General features: G+C 37.7%; 1 protein-coding gene across 1 annotated transcript in view; it reads right to left on the bottom strand.

Annotated features, from left to right (window-relative positions):
- Window positions 1-1316: 1316 nt before the first annotated feature.
- Window positions 1317-17388, bottom strand: part of tmem214 (transmembrane protein 214) — a 49013-nt gene continuing 32941 nt past the window's right edge. Inside the window, exons 11-17 of the mRNA XM_043676199.1 lie at window positions 15247-15295; window positions 12648-12761; window positions 11521-11638; window positions 10570-10666; window positions 9088-9256; window positions 8149-8300; window positions 1317-3694 (exon numbers count right to left, since the gene is read on the bottom strand). Of these exons, the coding sequence (XP_043532134.1) occupies window positions 3568-3694; window positions 8149-8300; window positions 9088-9256; window positions 10570-10666; window positions 11521-11638; window positions 12648-12761; window positions 15247-15295 (826 nt within the window). The 3' untranslated portion in view covers window positions 1317-3567. The remainder of the gene's footprint in view (window positions 3695-8148; window positions 8301-9087; window positions 9257-10569; window positions 10667-11520; window positions 11639-12647; window positions 12762-15246; window positions 15296-17388) is intronic.

The raw sequence follows: 17388 nt of genomic DNA, 5'->3' as shown, positions 1-17388 counted from the left end.
CCGAAACGTCGATTCTCCTGCTCCTTGGATGCATCCTTGAAATAAGAGACAATATTTGAAGTCTCTGATTATCTGCTGTATCTGTATGCTAGCTTTGTGTTTCTTGCATAAGTAAATCCCATTTGTCTTTGTATTGCTTCTTTCTAGTTTTTCTCCACATAGATAATATTGTTCTGCCTTCCAAAATGAACTTCACATTTTGCCACATTATATTCCATTTGCCAAGTGTAATTTTCACACCATTCCTCCATCCTTTCGTAGCCTCCTGTTCTACCTAAATGTCAGATAGCCTCCAGTCATTGTCTATTTATCATTTCCTACTAATTCCTTCCTCTTGCCTATTCCACACCTTGGACGGTCAACTTCCCAAATTCAGTCTTTTTTAGTTTAAAGCATACTCTACCTTTCTAGTTATGCAGTTCACAGAAACATCCATTTCAATAGTTCAGGAGTAGACCATCTGAATGGTACAGATCTCACACCCTAGCAGTGATGGATGCTTTCACACCATCCTTTCAATAATGCATTCATTTCCTCAACAGAGTGTGGGAGAAAAATGACTGTGGATAAATTCACAAGAGAAAGCACCATGGACATTATCAATAAACTTTTAGAAAGCCAATTTGGCACTGCAAGACAGCATTTAGCTATCAACACAAATTGTTACATTGTCCTCATTTTTCAAATATTTTGCCCCAGGAAAACTCTTGTAATTTCTTACTTTTCCTTTCCAACTAAACCTTCTCCCAAATCTTTCCATCCTCCAAATAGAAAATAGCTCATTTGGCTCAGTGTGACCAGTTGACAATGCTATTAATTGATTAGTTCTCAAATCATACACAGTCAATTTTTATAGCACAGAAGAGGTCCTTCAGCCCATCATAGCTGCGCAGGTCAAACAGTCATTGATTCAAACCCCATTTTCCAGCTCTTAGCCTGTAGCCATGCATGATCCCAAAGCCCACTTTAAAGTTCAGTGAGAATATGTTTCAGCTGAAAACATGTTTCAAAGTATGATACTTTATAATCCAATGTGATCTGTGTTTAAAAAAAGTAGAACAATGATATAAAATCTTATCTTGAATGAAGCTGACCCCACTTCTTAGAAACTGAACAAAGTTTAGATGTACCGATCAGCATGCTGCATCAGGTCATATAGGTGGCAGTCAAATGACAATTGCACTTTTGTGCAATTGACTGAAAATTGCCAAGAGATAAACTATATCCTGTAGCCAAATCTGATTTACAAATAGCTAGGTTGCTACAAGAAACATTGTGAACACTTTTTTTGTCAGTGTCTTTTATAGACAAATAACTAAGATGTACGGTATCTTTATTTTTTTCCACCAGAAATAAGTTCATGATTTAAATTTACATTTGAGACAATACACATTAATTCTGCTTCAAAACATGTATGTTGGCCAAATACAATTTCATCCACCAGTTGGGTCACAATCAATATGTACATATATAATTGGTGTTAAAATTACCCTTGAATAAATTAGTCAATGAACAAGGAAATTATTTAATCAAATCATAAAATGTCAATTAAGTGGGCCAGGTACTGAAGCAAATGAAATTGCTATAAATATTTTTCTCTCCTTGTCCATCCAAAAGTGATGAGAGCACCAAGATGATCAATGACAGGAAACCACCTTATTTTTATATAACTGCCAACTTAAACACAAGTTACATTAAAAGTGAAACATACTACATTCAAATTCCAAATTAATTGAATACAAAATTTAGGTTATATTTAATAAATAGTCTTTACTTTCATTAATGTAGTAAAATTATGAGCATCATTTAGATGAATGTTAGTTGTAGTTCTTATTGGAAAACGACTGACCCATAAACACATCTACAATTATCCCCAGATCATTTTGGTTTCCTTGTGAAATGGATTTTAAAAACCAAGTATTATGGCCAACTGCTTCTTTGAAGAAAACATGCAAGTTAAGATTAAATATAGTACATGTAATGTTTCAATGTGCTGCACATGTGACAGAAATATTTGCTAGGTGTGTGAACAAAGACTGACCAACTGAACAACCTCAAAAAAAAAGAAAAAAAAAAATCAGTGGCAGTAGGAGCAGTTCCTTTCAGCTATACAAACTTCCATGCAAGAAGAACTGGGTAGATTGAAGTACTGAAGCCAAATCAAGCAGACCTAAAATAATGCTTGAAATAACTTGATATGTGGTTACCAATACTAACACTAATGATATCACTGGGCAAATGATTGCCAAAAACTGAATCGCAATAACATAACTTAATGCAAAGTTAACTTAAACATAGTCTTCAGTATTTCAGCTGTAGTGCATCAGCTATAATTTTAGAAACCCTTAACATAATGAGATGTGACCTGGACATATTAACCAAAATAATTTGATCATACAAAAGAACTGTCATTACCCAAAGTTAAGACCAAATGGAGATGTTGCATATGCTAGTACAATGCCTTGCAATAGTGTACATTAATGCATTACAAAACCTACATGCTGTTCTGCAAGGACTGGGTGTGAAGGATTAGGTAAGAATAGGAATAACAGCAATGATTTCACTCTGAGGGAAATCACAATCCTCATTTCAGACAGTTATCCATTACATCATTTGCATACATTACACTGGATTAACAGACCAATAACAGGTGCAAATGAAGTACTGTAGAGAAGGGAATTTGCTTCAAAACACCTCTGACTGGGGAAATTACAGAAGCATTTAGTAGTGGTGTAAAATTAATGCCTTTAAACCATACTTTAACTGATCCTAGTTATGCTAACACAACTGAGTTTTAGGCCATTTGATAGGATGATGTATATCTGATATTAACCAAATTTATAGAAATTCGAAAATGCTGATTTTGGGCAATGTATCCATGTTTGATGTTCATGAATAGAAGCAACCCGAAATTAGATGTTACGTTACCTAGAGAACGGTTGACAAATTTAAAAAAAGTCACCGATCGATAAAGCAACCCTTTTCAAGTGTCTGCATAGCCAAAAGTTGATGAGTACCGTTTAAATGAAAAGCTAGATTTGATAACATTACCACACATTCTTCCATAAACCTCGATATCGTGCAGAACAAACGGCTTCAACAGTAATTTACTTCTATAGTAAATCAAGCTACAGCGACACAAAGTTAGCCATCAACTATTGCAGTTACTTAAATTGAACATTCCTGGTTCGTATGGCATTGGTTTTTAAAATACTGTAATTTTAAACAGTTGAAATCAGAAGTCTAATTATTGCAGAGAGAATAAACAGCTGTGTTATCGCACAATACACATTTTTGAACATTGCAGCTTTAAATTGAGTTCTTATCCAAAGTTACAACGTGCAACAAGTTTGTTTTAGAAGACAGTTAACATTTGAGTTTGAAAAAAATTGGGTACAAAACACATGCACTGAATTAAGTAAAAATTGTTATAAACAGAAAATTAGTGGCATTTGTATTTTTAGTTCAATCAGTTTTCAAATCTCTCCACAACAGGAAGGTTAAGTCTTCAAGAATTATCCAATGCAACGCTGTTGCTTTCAAAAAAGCTTGGAATATGCTTGTTGTTTAATGATTGGAGATCATGGAGGAGGTCCAGTTTTTGATTGTAGTTGTTGTGTTCTGTAGATAACTCCATGTTAAATGTATTATGTTCATAAAATGAGTTTTCACACAGTCCCAACTGATTTCACCCCTGAAATTTCACAAACACGCAATACATTAAATATACAATGTTAGGAAAACAAGAACTAGAAGCAGGAACAGACATTTCAGCTCAAGCCTGCTCTGCCATTTGATATGATCGTGGCTGATCTCATCTCTGCCACAACTCCACTTTCCTGCTTACTTTCCATAACCCTCCAATCCATTATTATTTAAGTAAAATTTAAGGAAATTAGATTTTTAATGTCCAGCAAAAGATAGCCAAATATACATTCTCAGACCAGATATCAAACTGTGGCTCTGATCAAATTGTAATCATGATGAGAAAGCAAGAATTATTGTTCACAGTTCTATCAGCATTGGAAACAGACTTTCATTGGACATCTTTCTAAACACAAAATTTTTAAGACTCTGATTTTTATGTTAATAATTTTAAAACATCTTCACTGCAAAAGGCAGTTCTCAAATCAAATTGTTTCCACTCATCACCAAAGACTGCATTAGCTACCAAAGAGTAAAACCTTGTTTCGCAATGCTAGGAGAGAAGTTAAAGAGAAGGATCTCAAAAGGTAGCGATCTTGGGATTACTACCAGTGCCAAGTGCTAGCCAGCATAGAAATCAAAAAATAGGTCGGTTCTATGAACACGTGGTTTGAGAGATAGTGTAGGAGGGAGGGGTTCAGATTTATTGGACATTGGGACCGGTTCTGGGCTAGGTGGGACTATTACGATGGATGGTCTGGTTCTGGTCTGGTTCAGATGCAATGTCCTTGGGGGAGTTTTAAACTAACGTGGCAGGGGGCTGGGAACCAGAAGAGGAAACAAGTAGGCAGTGAGGTGGAGACTGTAAGAATTATGAAGATAGCATTAATAAAGGGGATAGTAGGCAGAGAGCAGACGAGCTCAAAAAAAAACTGGTGGCATGAAATGCATCTACTTTAATGCAAGGAGTATAGTGTGTAAGGCAGATGAACTTAGGGCTTGGATTGGTGCCCGGGAGTATGATGTTATTGCAATCAGAGACTTGGTTGAAAAAAGGGCATGATGATTGGTGATTAAAGTGTTCCAGGATATAGATTTTTCAGACAGTACAGGGAGGGAGGTGGGGGGGGGGTGGAGTTTGCATTGCTGGTCAAGGATGATATCACGGCTGTACTAAAGGAGCACACTATGGAGGTCTTGGGTAGTGAGGCATTATGGGTGGAGCTGAGAAATAAGAAGGGTGCAGTCACACTGTTGGGGCTGTATTACAGGCCTCCCAACAGTGAACGTGAGGTAGAAGAACAAATAGGTAAAAAATTATGGAAAGATGTAGAGGCAATAGTAGCGATGGGAGATTTTAATTTTCCCAACATTGACTGAGATACACTTAACATCAGAGGTCTGGATGGGGTAGAATTTGTAAGAAGCGTCCAGGAAAGTTTTCTAGAGCAGTATGTCAATAGTCCGACGAGGGAAGGGGCCATATTGGACCTGGTACTGGGTAACGAGCTAGGACACATGGTAGAAGTTGCAGTGGGGGATTTCTTTGGGAACAGTGATCACAAATCTGTAAGTTTTAGAATAGTCATAGATAAAGATGAGAGTGGTCCTAAGGGAAGAGTACTAAACTGGGCCAAGGCCAATTATATCAAAATTAGGCAGGAGCTCATAGTTGTGTCCAATCCACAATTCCTTGAAGGGAAGTCCACATTTGAGATGTGGGAGGCTTTCAAAAGATAGATTAAAGATAGTGCAGGATAGGCATGTCCCGTTGAATGCAAAAGGATAGGAAGGGCAAGATTCATGAACAATAGATGACAGGAGAAACTGTACGACTAGCCAAGAGGAAAAGGGAAGCATGCAGAAGGTCAAGGCAGCCAAGAACAGAACAGACTCTGGAAGAATATCAGAAGAGTAGGACAAGTCTTAAATGAGGAATCAAGTGGGCTAAAAGGGGTCATGAAATAACTTTAGCAAGCAAAATTAAGGAGAATCCCAAAGCATTTTATTCTTATATAAGCAAGCAAACAGGTAACTAGAGAAAGGATTGGTCCACTAAAGGATAACAAAGGAAGGCTGTGTCAAACCCAAGAGAATGGGTGAGATTCTGAATGATTACTTTGCATCAGTGTTCACTGAGGAGAGGAACATAATGAATGTTGAGATTAAAGATAAAAATTTGATTAGTCTGGATCACATTGACATAAGTGGGGAAGATGTGTTGGGTAGGCTAGGAGGTTATTAAGGTGGACAAATCCCCATGACTGGATGGGATCTATCCCAGGTTGCCGAGGGAGGAGAGAGAGAGAGGAAATAGCTGGGGCCCTGGCAGATATCTTTGTGGCCACCTTAAATACAGGTGAGGTGCCGGAGGACTGGAGGGTTGCTCATGTTATCCCCCTGTACAAGGAGGCTAGTACAGATATTCCGGGTAACTACAGACCAGTGAGCCTGACGTCAGTGGTAGGAAAGTTGCTGGAGAAGGTAGTGAGGGATAGGATCTATTTAGAAAAGAATGGGCTTATCAGTGATAGGCAACATGGTTTTCTGCAGGGAAGATCATGCCATACCAACTTAAGAGTTCTTTGAGGGAATGACACAGTTGTTAGATGAAGGAAGGGCTGTTGATGTCATATACATGGATGTTACTAACGCGTTTGATAAGGTTCCCCATGGTAGACTAATGGAGAAGTGAAGTCACATGGTGTGCAGGATGTTCTAGCTAGGTGGATAAAGAACTGGTTGAGAACAGGACACACAGTAGTAGTTGAAGGGAGTTTCTCAAAATGGAGAAAAGGTGGCCAGTGGTGTTCCACAGCAGTCAGTGTTGGGAATTATACAGTGAACGGAAGAGCCTTGGGAAAAGTTGATGAGCAGAGAGATCTGAGAGTTCAAGTCCATTGTATCCCGAAGGTTGCTGCACGGCTGGATAGAGTGGTCAACAGGCATATAGTATGCTTGCCTTCATTGGACCACGGTTTTGAGTTTAGGAGCCGGCAGGTCATGTTAAAATTGTACAAGACATTGGTTCGGCTGCAATTAGAATACTGTGTACAGTTCTGGTCGCCACATTACCAAAAGGATGTGGACGCTTTGGAGAGGGTGCAGAGAACGTTTATGAGGATGTTGCCTGGTATGAAAGGTGCTAGCTATGAAGAAAGGTTGAGTAGGTTAGGCTTATTTTCATTAGAAAAAAGGAGATTGAGGGGGGAACCTGATTGAGGTTTATAAAATCATGAAGGGTATAAACAGGGTGGATAGAGACAAGCTTTTTCCCAGGGTGAAGGATTCAATAACGAGAGGTCATGCTTTTGAGATGAGAGGTGGAAAGTTTAAGGGGGATACACGCGGCAAGTACTTTACAGAGGGTGGTGGGCGTTTGGAACACGTTGCCAGCAGAGGTGATAGAGGCAGGTACGGTAGATTCATTTAAGATGAGTCTGGATAAATGCATGAGTAGGTGGGGAGTAGAGGGATACAGATGCTTAGGAATTGACCGACCGGTTTAGACAGTACATTTGGATCAGCTCAGGCTTGGAGGGCTGAAGGGCCTGTTCCTGGGCTGTAAATTTTCTTTGTATATATGGCACACACTAATACCTCAAAAAGAAAATGAATGGCACAATATCACATTCAATCATTCAGCAGCATTGTAAAACCAGTAACAACTACAAAAAGGTAATACAAAACTGTTTGCACTATGGTTGTCTCATTTAGCAGCTTATTGTTTTTGAGCTTAAGGTCTTGAATTCCTTCCTTTAATGTGTGATGCTATGTCAAATATCGAGGTATTACAATCACCACAAATAGAATAGGGTAATAAAACAAGAGGAATTGAGAATCATGAAGATCTGAAACAAAAGCAAAAGTTGCTGCAGAAAAAAAAAACCTATCTAGCAGCTTCTAAGGAGAGAAAGCGAAGTTAATATTTGAGTCCAGTGGCCCTGGAACAGAACTAGAATCAATTGATGCCAAAGTCTTGCCCCTTTGAGCAAGTGTGCTGAGTCAAGCACAAGGCATGTATTTGTTGCTTGCAACCAAATTGAGTTTAACAATTCATATCTACCCTCACTAATTCTTTGTTTATCTGCCTTTGAAGAAAATCAGAGCAGCAAATTCAAAAAGATACTTAAGTTGAGGTTGAAGTGTTGCACTTCAGCTATGCAACCATAGATATTGCGTAGTAATGGCAAATGTGCTCACTTCCACTGTATGGCCATCCCCACTGCACCCAAGAGAATAGCTTAGGTACACCCTAGATGTATGCAACACTATTATTGCCAAGCACTGTGAAGAGAAATCAGAATCAACGTTTCAGGTCCAGTGACCCTTTCTTAGCACTCAACCCGAAATGTTAACTACTTCTCTCCACAGGTGCTGAGCTTTTCCAGCAATAATGTTTTTGATTTACAGAATCTGCATTTCTTTGGGTTTATCTCATTGCCAATATAGGGCATTAATTTGAATAGGTCAATAAGAGAACAAAATTTTAAAAATACTTACTCGCAAGAACTAACAAGTTGCTTCCACCATTCTTTTATTACCATTTTGATATATTCTAAAGCTGGAAATATGTAATTCTGAAGTACAAAGAGAAGCAACTCCTTGGCATATTCTACAAATTGCAACATTACATCTGGGAGACTAGAACGAATCTATTAAAAAAGAAAAGTCACAGTAAATCACAACAGTATTAGACAAATATACAAAAGATAAAATGTGCTTCAGACTGTCAGAGATCCCTTAAATTTTAAGAGGAGTGTCACCAAAAAAAGTGAAAACAAGTTCCACAGAAATCATCACTTTCAATTTATTGGAGGACCAATGCAAAACATAGCAGTGCAACATGTGGCTGCCACTAATAAAGACTTAAAAGCTTTCTTTTGTTGGCCTTAGAGTTAAATTGACAAAAATGAAATTTGAAAACACATATCACCCCAGTTTAAAAAACAGATTTAAAGAAACACTCAGCTAATAACATACAATGTTGACCTTCAGGTGCAATTTTCATTTTAGTATACTAAAGTTGGGGACAGATTTCATGATCCAACATTGTATCAGTTTCCCCAGATAAGACAGACAGGTTTCCAGAAAGTTAACTGATCTTAAAATTTACTAGATTTATTTTGTCCAAGTCACTCAAGCAAGTGAGAATGGGGATTATGAGGATTTATGGTTCTTCATATCACAGACCAAAAACAACAGCAAGTAGCATGCTACTAAAACTTTCATGCAGAACAGAGGAAAAAATAAAAAAGTGAAATGATCTCATCAATTCGGCACTGCAGAAGTTGCAGAATGGCTGACACTTTCTAATCTTCTGAGGACTTGATAACAAGAACTAATTAGGAACTGAATCACATCTTAATTGACTGTTTTAACAGAAACCAGAAACTCCATACGAGACTCCCTAAAAACCTACTACAAAAATCAAGTACATACCCATTCAGTAAATCTGGGTAGATTTTCAACAATCCATGCAACATGATTTGATAACGTATCCTTTGTATACATCATTATTTCAAACAGCCTCCTCCAAACCAGCTCAAGGCTTGGTCCAAACATTGTTACAGCCTCAGAGTAATAATAAGGAGTATTTGTTTCTATCCAGCTGTGAAAATATAGGACACAAACACAGATTGATATCAGAAATACCATTAGGAAAAAAAAAGGGAGAAACAAGAAAAGGATGGGAGATAGACATCATGAAAGAAAGTAACTTATTTGATGGGACCAAAATAACAGCAAATGCAAGGAGGTCTAAATTAGGATCATTGTCCATCCATGTAAACAGACAATGTGGTTTAAAAAAATTAGTGACCTGCAGGGCTAAACAGATTCATTGTATTCTGCAGTGTATGATACCTGGATCAAAAGAAAAGGATGATTTCTAAATCTTAGAAAGGTGAGGGAAAGGTAGATGGTGTGGTGCAGTCATCCTGATGGAAAATACTATTGCAATGGAGAGGACAGAGAGAAGTCAAGGTCAGAATGTATTTGATTTGGATCAAGAAACAATATTGAGGTGGTGTCATGCCAGTGCTGGGTTCATTCTGTAGGTCAGTATCTTGTAAGAGAGGAGCAATTTCCAGGAGTGCAAGAAATATTGAGTGGAGGTAATAGAGTTAAGTTTTGCCAAAGTAGGATAATTAGGAATGTAAAAGGCAGAGTGAAGAGTTTCAAGGGTGTTCATGGCAAAGTGCTTGCTGTTGTGGATATGTCACAAAGTGTTTAATGTTGTGCAGCTATTCCTGTTGAGGGTAATGTTTTCATAGGGTGTTAGTGGCTTGCATTAACCTGCTCACTTGTGGAGAATGGCCATGACTTAATTTTCCATTAGCTACTGGCTCTATGGTTTTGTGGCAGCTAAGTCGCAGACAGGCAGGCAAACATGAAATCTGAGCAGTTCCAGATGACCATTGAAGATGAGCTGACATCTCTCCCACTTTTCTCACCATCAATAAAAGTATAATAGTGATATGTTTACCCCCGCATTACATTTCTATTACTTCATGTTTTTACACTTATCTTACGTGCTGTGATATTGTTACATGGATTTTGAGGTATGTTGATGCCTCAAAAAGTTCTGTTTGGTCAAGGTTTGCATTCCCTCTTGATTATCCAATATGTTTGATCAAGTGGCACAATCCTGGTCCCATTTGGTGCTGGTTAACAATTTGCTGTGTTTAATATACACCAACTTACAGAAAGGTTATAAGCAAGCTCACGTTTATGAATTGTTTTCACCTCAAATTTCAGGTGAAGAAAAATGGTGAATGACATTGATGATCAGTCACTTCAGGACAAGACAGAATTTTAATATGTAATAGATAATCAGAGTATTTATTCAAATTTCTTTGTATGAAGGTACAGCTAAAAAGGACAAGGATAATTTTGATCCAAAGACACCCTCTTTGTACTAACCTGTATCCCTGCTTGGAATAATGAGATATTTTAATCCAAGCCTGCTGAGACACAGACATAATTCCAGATTGCTGCAAGACATGAGCAGACGAGGACGCTAAGGGAAGAAACGTTAATGAGTCAGTCAGTAATAAAAAAGGGGATTTGCATTTCTCTATGTACATCACAGTTTCAACCAGTTCAAGTCATCAAGTGTGCACAGAAAACCTGCCAGTCTGAACACTCAGGATTTCAAAAATTGGATACTTATAACTGCTTTTAGGAATTCTCATGCGTGACTCTGTTACAGGGACACACTAGAATTCCTAGAAACATGGTATTCCAACCGGAACTCTATCAGCAAACACATTTACTTGGATCTCATTTACCACCACCTGATTTAAAAAAAACAGGAAACGAAATCAAAAAGGAAACCTAAACATGCAAATTAAAAAGTGGGCCATACCACCAGTGCTTCATCTGGAGACTCACTGAAGATGTTACCTAGTATGGTGACTAAACATCTGAAAACAAACCTTCCAGCTCAGCGAGCAAACCTACATCCAGAACCTCAACTTGAGCTACAAATCTTCTCAAAACTCACTAACATGCTCTTGAACATGAGAAATAAATTAAAGTAGATAATATATTTACTTTGCCTTCTGTCCCACTCCAGTGATAAGGTAAAATCAGATTTAGATAATGAAATAAATAATAAAAGAAACTAAATAAGCACAGACACCACTTTAACATCAGGCTGTTTTGAAAAAGTCAGTGCAATGTCTTTTTGGGAATATTTTTATATCAGTAATATCCAAACTGCACCATGATTAATTTTCTGATGTTTCTCTTAAGTTAGAATTTTAAAAAAAAGCTATGAACCTTAATGCAATTATTGATTACAAATCAACATTTGTTTTGAAATACCTCATGGTCAAAGCAGAAATTCACCCAAAGTATAACTTTACCAACCATTGAAGGATCCATGTGTTCGGATGTCATGCACCACAAAGCCTGCTGCAAAAATTGTGAGCACGAGTAACAGGCGTAACCATGGGAAGCCACCACCTTTCAGCTTCTGCAGAAGATTCTTCAAAATTGAAAGGGGAAAAAAAAAAGTCAAATTATGCAATATTAAAAATAATATCAAATTGGTTAAATTAAGGGCAAGAGCAGAAGCCAATGAGTGACAAACTCAACTTGCATAGGTGTTCATAACATTATTGCTCAAAGATGCTTCATAGCAACATAAATCACATAACAAAAGTACCACCAAAAGCTAGAGGAGAATCTAATTTAGGTGATTAAAAGCTCGTTCAGAAGTTAGCTTTACTAAAGTATTTTAGAAGGGAAGTAGTGCAGAGCTGTAGGCCCGTGCAGCTTAAGGGACAGCAGGCAAAAGATAGGGGCCAAAAGAAATGGGGCTGATACAAGACCACATTAAGAGAAACACAAGTCCTAAGGGTTGTAGTGTTGGAAGGGATTTCAGAAATAAAAGGATAAACTGTGATATAAATAAGTATTTTTTCCCCCCAGTGAGGCATAAAATGGCCAATGAATCAGAACACAATGGACTCAAGAACCAGACTCCATACAACTTTGGATATAAGCAGAGTTTCAGATGAGATCCAATTTAAGGTGTTGAAAAATTTGAGAATGCTTGAAGCTAGGGTTAGCAAGACCACAAATGAGGGATTCAACATCAGAAAGACTAAGGCATTAGTGAATACCAGCAATAATAAATTGTGCCAATAGGTGACCATTGAGATGCAAAAGTTAGAAGAAGAAGTTCAGCTTAAAGTCCATCAGTGTCAAGACTGCAAACAAGCAATCTGATTCAGCCGGAGATGATAGCCCAGGAAAATAATTTATGATGGGAGCCCACGATGCTGTTACCACATCTCTGGAAAAGCCACTTTTTTTTCAGCAATGAAAAGATAGGGGCAAGATGAAAAATAAGTCACAATAGTATATTCTAAGGCAGCAACTAGAAAAAGGCTTGAAAGTTAAAAACAAAAAGAGAATCAGACAAGAGCAATCGAACTCATCTGAAAAATGATTCTAACACAAAATAGCAAGCATAATATTCAAATTCTTACATTGCATGCAGTGTTGCAGACTTGTACTTCTTGTGAATTTGCAACACTTTTCCCAGTCAGCTCTTCATTTGTAACTTTAAATGAACGAATGGTTTCTTGCAGAGCTTTCTGCACCTACAATTAATGCTTAATATTAAAAGTCAGTTTAAAATTTCAAAGTTTATGAAACATAACTCTATTGGACTTTTCATGTCAGCAGATATTCATGAAGTCGGTCATTATCCATAGCTCACGTCACTTCCAGTACAAGGTAAAAACAAGGACTGCAGATGCTGGAAACCAGAGTCTAGATTAGAGTGGTGCTGGGAAAGCACAGCAGGTCAGGCAGCATCCGAGGAGCAGGAAAAATCGATGTGTTGGGCAAGAGCCCATCAGGAATAGAGTAGGTACAGTTTGCACAACTCGGGGAAAGTCAGGAAGTTTCCCAATCACCAGATCCATCTCAGTATTTGGTTTGTGCCTCATTTGCTGTGGGCAAGAGGAGGGAGGAATTAAGAGTTGGTGATAGTGGTGGGTGTGAGAGACCCAGCTTTGCATATCCCAGAAGCAAGGGGGAGTCAAGTGTTGAGGTAGGATTCACAGAAGCCTGATCTTGACAATGTCAGAAACAATTAGACCGTTTGGTCTTCACAATCCACACATAGCACCCCTTTAAAAACTGTCAGACCTATGCAAATGAAATGTTCCAGTCTCTCTTCATACTCAGCCTTTTCCTTCCCAATTCTAAGTGGCAGACAATTTTATTCTGCAGGCCACATCCAATTATCACTCATCCAGTATGAGGGCAGACCTCAGGAGAAAAACACGGATGGAAAAAAGAAGTGCTAACAATCTAAAACTGTTCTCACTCCGACACTTAATGAGAAGATTCTATTCAAGGAACCCAAATATTTTTGCATCTCAAGTGGCAATCTCTTTTAAAATTAAAGAAACTGCTAATTAAACTCCACAATCAAAATCAAAAACACAAACACACATAGTATAAACAAGCTATTAAAGAACTATCAATTGAACTATAAACTAAGCAGATGCATTATTCCCCCTACCCAGAACTTGAAGTAGATGGCCTTATTAGAGGCTAATAAAATATTTTCAAACCAATCTGATCACAGATGTCCTTACACCCCTCTGGAACAGGTGGGACTTGAATCCAGACCTCCCAATTCCGTGGTGTGGATACAACCACTGCACATCAACAGCCCTTAGGAGACCAATTACTTACACTTAAATGACGACATCTGTAACCAGTAGTTTAAGAACAGAAGATTTTAAAACTGCAGATCATGAGAATTACAGACCTAATCCACCCTTCAACATTTACATCTATTTCATCAATTCATGACTTCCCATACTGCAGGTGAAGGCTTTTGTAACATCCAGAAATGGGGTTTTTGTAATCAGCAGAGATTAGATGACCTTGCATTTGGGTTTAACTCTTCTGACAATCACCCCATTCAACTATCCTTAATGACAAAGACTGGACCTGTTGGAAACAGTGGTAGGATGTCTGTATCCAGGTCCAACCAACTAATTATGTCCACGAGTCTTCCTGTAAAAGGTTCAGCCCATCATCTTCCCCATTTTTTAACTCCACACAAACGATGGTTGCATAATGCAGACTTAGGGAGTGGGTAGCTCAGACGACAGGAAAGGAAAGGAAAAAGGAAAAGTAAAGAAGGAATTGGAGACACTGCACAGAGAATACTGGCAGGCAATTATAGTTAGCAGTAGAGTACAATCCCCAACATGTTGTCGAATGTAACTTGCTTCAGTTTTTTGCATGGTCCACACAGTCTCCACATGGAGATGCACAGAACAGTATGGCACAAAATATAGCTAGAGAAATTGCACCATTATGCAATCAAAGAGCAGTCTGGATGGAACACCACGCTTGTTAAAATAAGTATCATCCAAGGGCTTATTAACAGAGATACAAATAACAGTTTGCTATTGATCATTTCACATTCTAAAATCTGAAAAGTCACTTCCCCACAATTCACTCACTTTTGGTAACGTTTAGCTAAGTAGCTATAGTAGCAGTTGACAAAACAAAAATGCCGAACGAAAAAGCAGCTGAAAAACTAGATTTGCAGCAAAACATTATAAGTAGGTGCAATAGAAAAATCCAAATGCTAAGTCAGTGGATTAAAGTATTGGAATAATGCAGTAGATAAAAGTAAAAAAAAGCATCAAAAACCAAATATCATACAGAAGGCACTCTTTACGTTGCAAACGTTTACACAGTAGTGTCAATTCAATCCACAAGGATCACTTGTTTCAGTGCTACATTACTCTTACAAATTATACTTTCTCAGGATTGGTTTTGCAAAATTTCAAATTTGGGAAAAATTCCAATTGGATCACCCTGATCTTTGGGTGATTATGTCTGACCTGTAATCAATTCTTTTCCCAATCCAATTAATACCAAAGCTAAAAGATAAGCTGGTTTTGCAATCAAGAGGAGAACTAAGTCTACAATTACTCCTGGCAAAATAAGTACTGGAATGAAAACAAATCTATGCTTAAACAAAAAAGAAAATACATTTTGGATGTACAGTTTAAAGTATTAACTATAGTTGAAAATAAAAGAAAAAGTTACCTTGGCTGGAAGACTGTCCCAGATTTCCAAAAGATTATTTAGCAAGAGACTGAAAGAAAATTAGTTGACACTGTAGTATTCAGTTGTATTAAGTGTACCTAATATTCCAGTAAAACAAACTAAATGTTGAAACAAAAAAGACAAGTATAAATACTACATTCACAAGTGAAATGAAGTCAGGAAGTACAGCCTTGAATTTGCAAAACATGGAGAAACACAAAAAGTAATAATTCAATTAGAATGGCATAACAAAGCAAAAGGATAGTTTATTAAAAAAAAGTTATTCATTCATGGTATGTCAGCTGGGTTATTGGACGTGATAATGCTGAGCTGCCTTCTTGAACCACTGCAGTCTTTTTGATGCAAGCACAACCCACTCTGCCAAGGGAGTCCCAAGATTCTGACCTAGCAACATAGAAGAAATGGCTATATAGCACCAAGTCAAGATGGCAGGTGGCTTGGAGGGGAGCTTGCAGGTAGAGTTCTCTCATTTCTGCTACCCTTATCCTTCTAGATGATAGTTGTCAGAGGTTTAGAAAAAAAAAGGTGTTGTATAAAGCAGTTTAAATGAAATTTTGCAGTGCGTCTTTTAGATGGCACCCTGCTGGTGGTGAGCATTTGTAGATGTGATGCCAATCAGACCAGCTGCTTTGCCCTGGTGATGCAAAGCTTGTTTTGTGGGGGCTGTACTCAACCACACAAATGGGGAGGAATTTGGCCACACTGCCTTGTACATGGTCGACAGGAGCAGGTAGGCAGCCAAGTTATTCAGTGCATGAGTCCTAGCCTTTGGCCTGCTCGTCATCAACCTATATAGCCCACTCAGTTCAGTTTCAGGTCAGTTGTAACCCCTGCAATGCTGACAGTCAGTGATTTAGTAATGCTAATCCCTTTGCATGTTAGCGTGCAATGGATAGATTTCACTCTTGTTGGACATTACAAATTTCTTGGTGCTGGTGGCATGAAAAATACTTGGCATTTGTACAGCCCAAAACACTGATATTGTCCAGGTTTTACTGCATTTGGACATGGACTGCTTCAGTAATTGGGAATGCATGAATGATACTGATTGTTGTGTAATCAAGCATTTCTATTTCTGACCTATTCATGAAGGGTTAGGGAGAAAATTGGACACTAGAAAATTACAGAACGGAACATAAAAGCTGACTCCAGATAAAGCAGTTTTCTAAAGAGCATGTTTTCAGCATAAATCATGTATTCTGAAGGGAGCCTATTGCAGACTTAGAGGTGAAAGTTTTAGTGGACAGAAAGCATTAAGTCCACTGATGATGGCAGACTTGTGATGTTTCTACTGGATTGTGTTTTATTTTAGGACATTTTAACAGGTATCCAAAATTATGAAACAGCTGTTTTGACATAATGGTATGCAACAAGACATCTTTATATTGATTTTATATGAAGAATATTTACAGACATGCCATAAGAAAGCAACAGCCTTGCTTTACTCAACAGCTCAACAAAAGCAAATTAATCAAGCAAAGCAGTCTGACATTTTAACTATTGTGCAAAAAAAAAAGTCACTCCTTCACATTGCAAGCTCCTTGCATCCATGATTCAAAATTAAGATTTAACCAATAGTTCAAATCACAATACCAAATTGTTACCAAGTGGAAACCTACAAGCATAATAATATGCAAATCAAAGATACCTCAGGTTGCTGAAAATTCAGAATTACGTTTTAAAATTAGAAGAATTACAACCAGGATTCTTCACTGAACTAAAAAAGTTAAGTCAACTGTTTCAGAAAAACCCCCAGTATAATTTTGGAAGGGAGACAGCACAGAAGAATTCCAAGTAATTTTGTTGCTCATTGTGCTAATTAAGTTCAACCAGAGACATCTTGAAAATTAGCTGTGATGTTTCAAAAGTATTCAAAGAAAAGAACATGCTCTGTACTTAAAATAAGCATGTGACTATTTAGCTTAACTTTTAACAAGAAGCTGCAACAGAGATTTTAAAAAAGACAATAGAACAGCTTACAAAATTAAACTCTAGTTAACAATATGATCAGATTTAAGTTTGACAATACCAGTTACATCAGTTTATAGAAACACAAAGATGAATGACATTACTTTTAAAAAAAAAACACCAGGATCTCTATCCATTCCTACTCACGTGTCC

Source organism: Chiloscyllium plagiosum, chromosome 3 (assembly GCF_004010195.1).
Source record: "Chiloscyllium plagiosum isolate BGI_BamShark_2017 chromosome 3, ASM401019v2, whole genome shotgun sequence".
NCBI lineage: Eukaryota > Metazoa > Chordata > Chondrichthyes > Orectolobiformes > Hemiscylliidae > Chiloscyllium > Chiloscyllium plagiosum.
The sequence above is the reverse complement of the archived record's forward strand: the minus strand, read 5'-3'. Positions and strand labels throughout refer to the sequence as shown.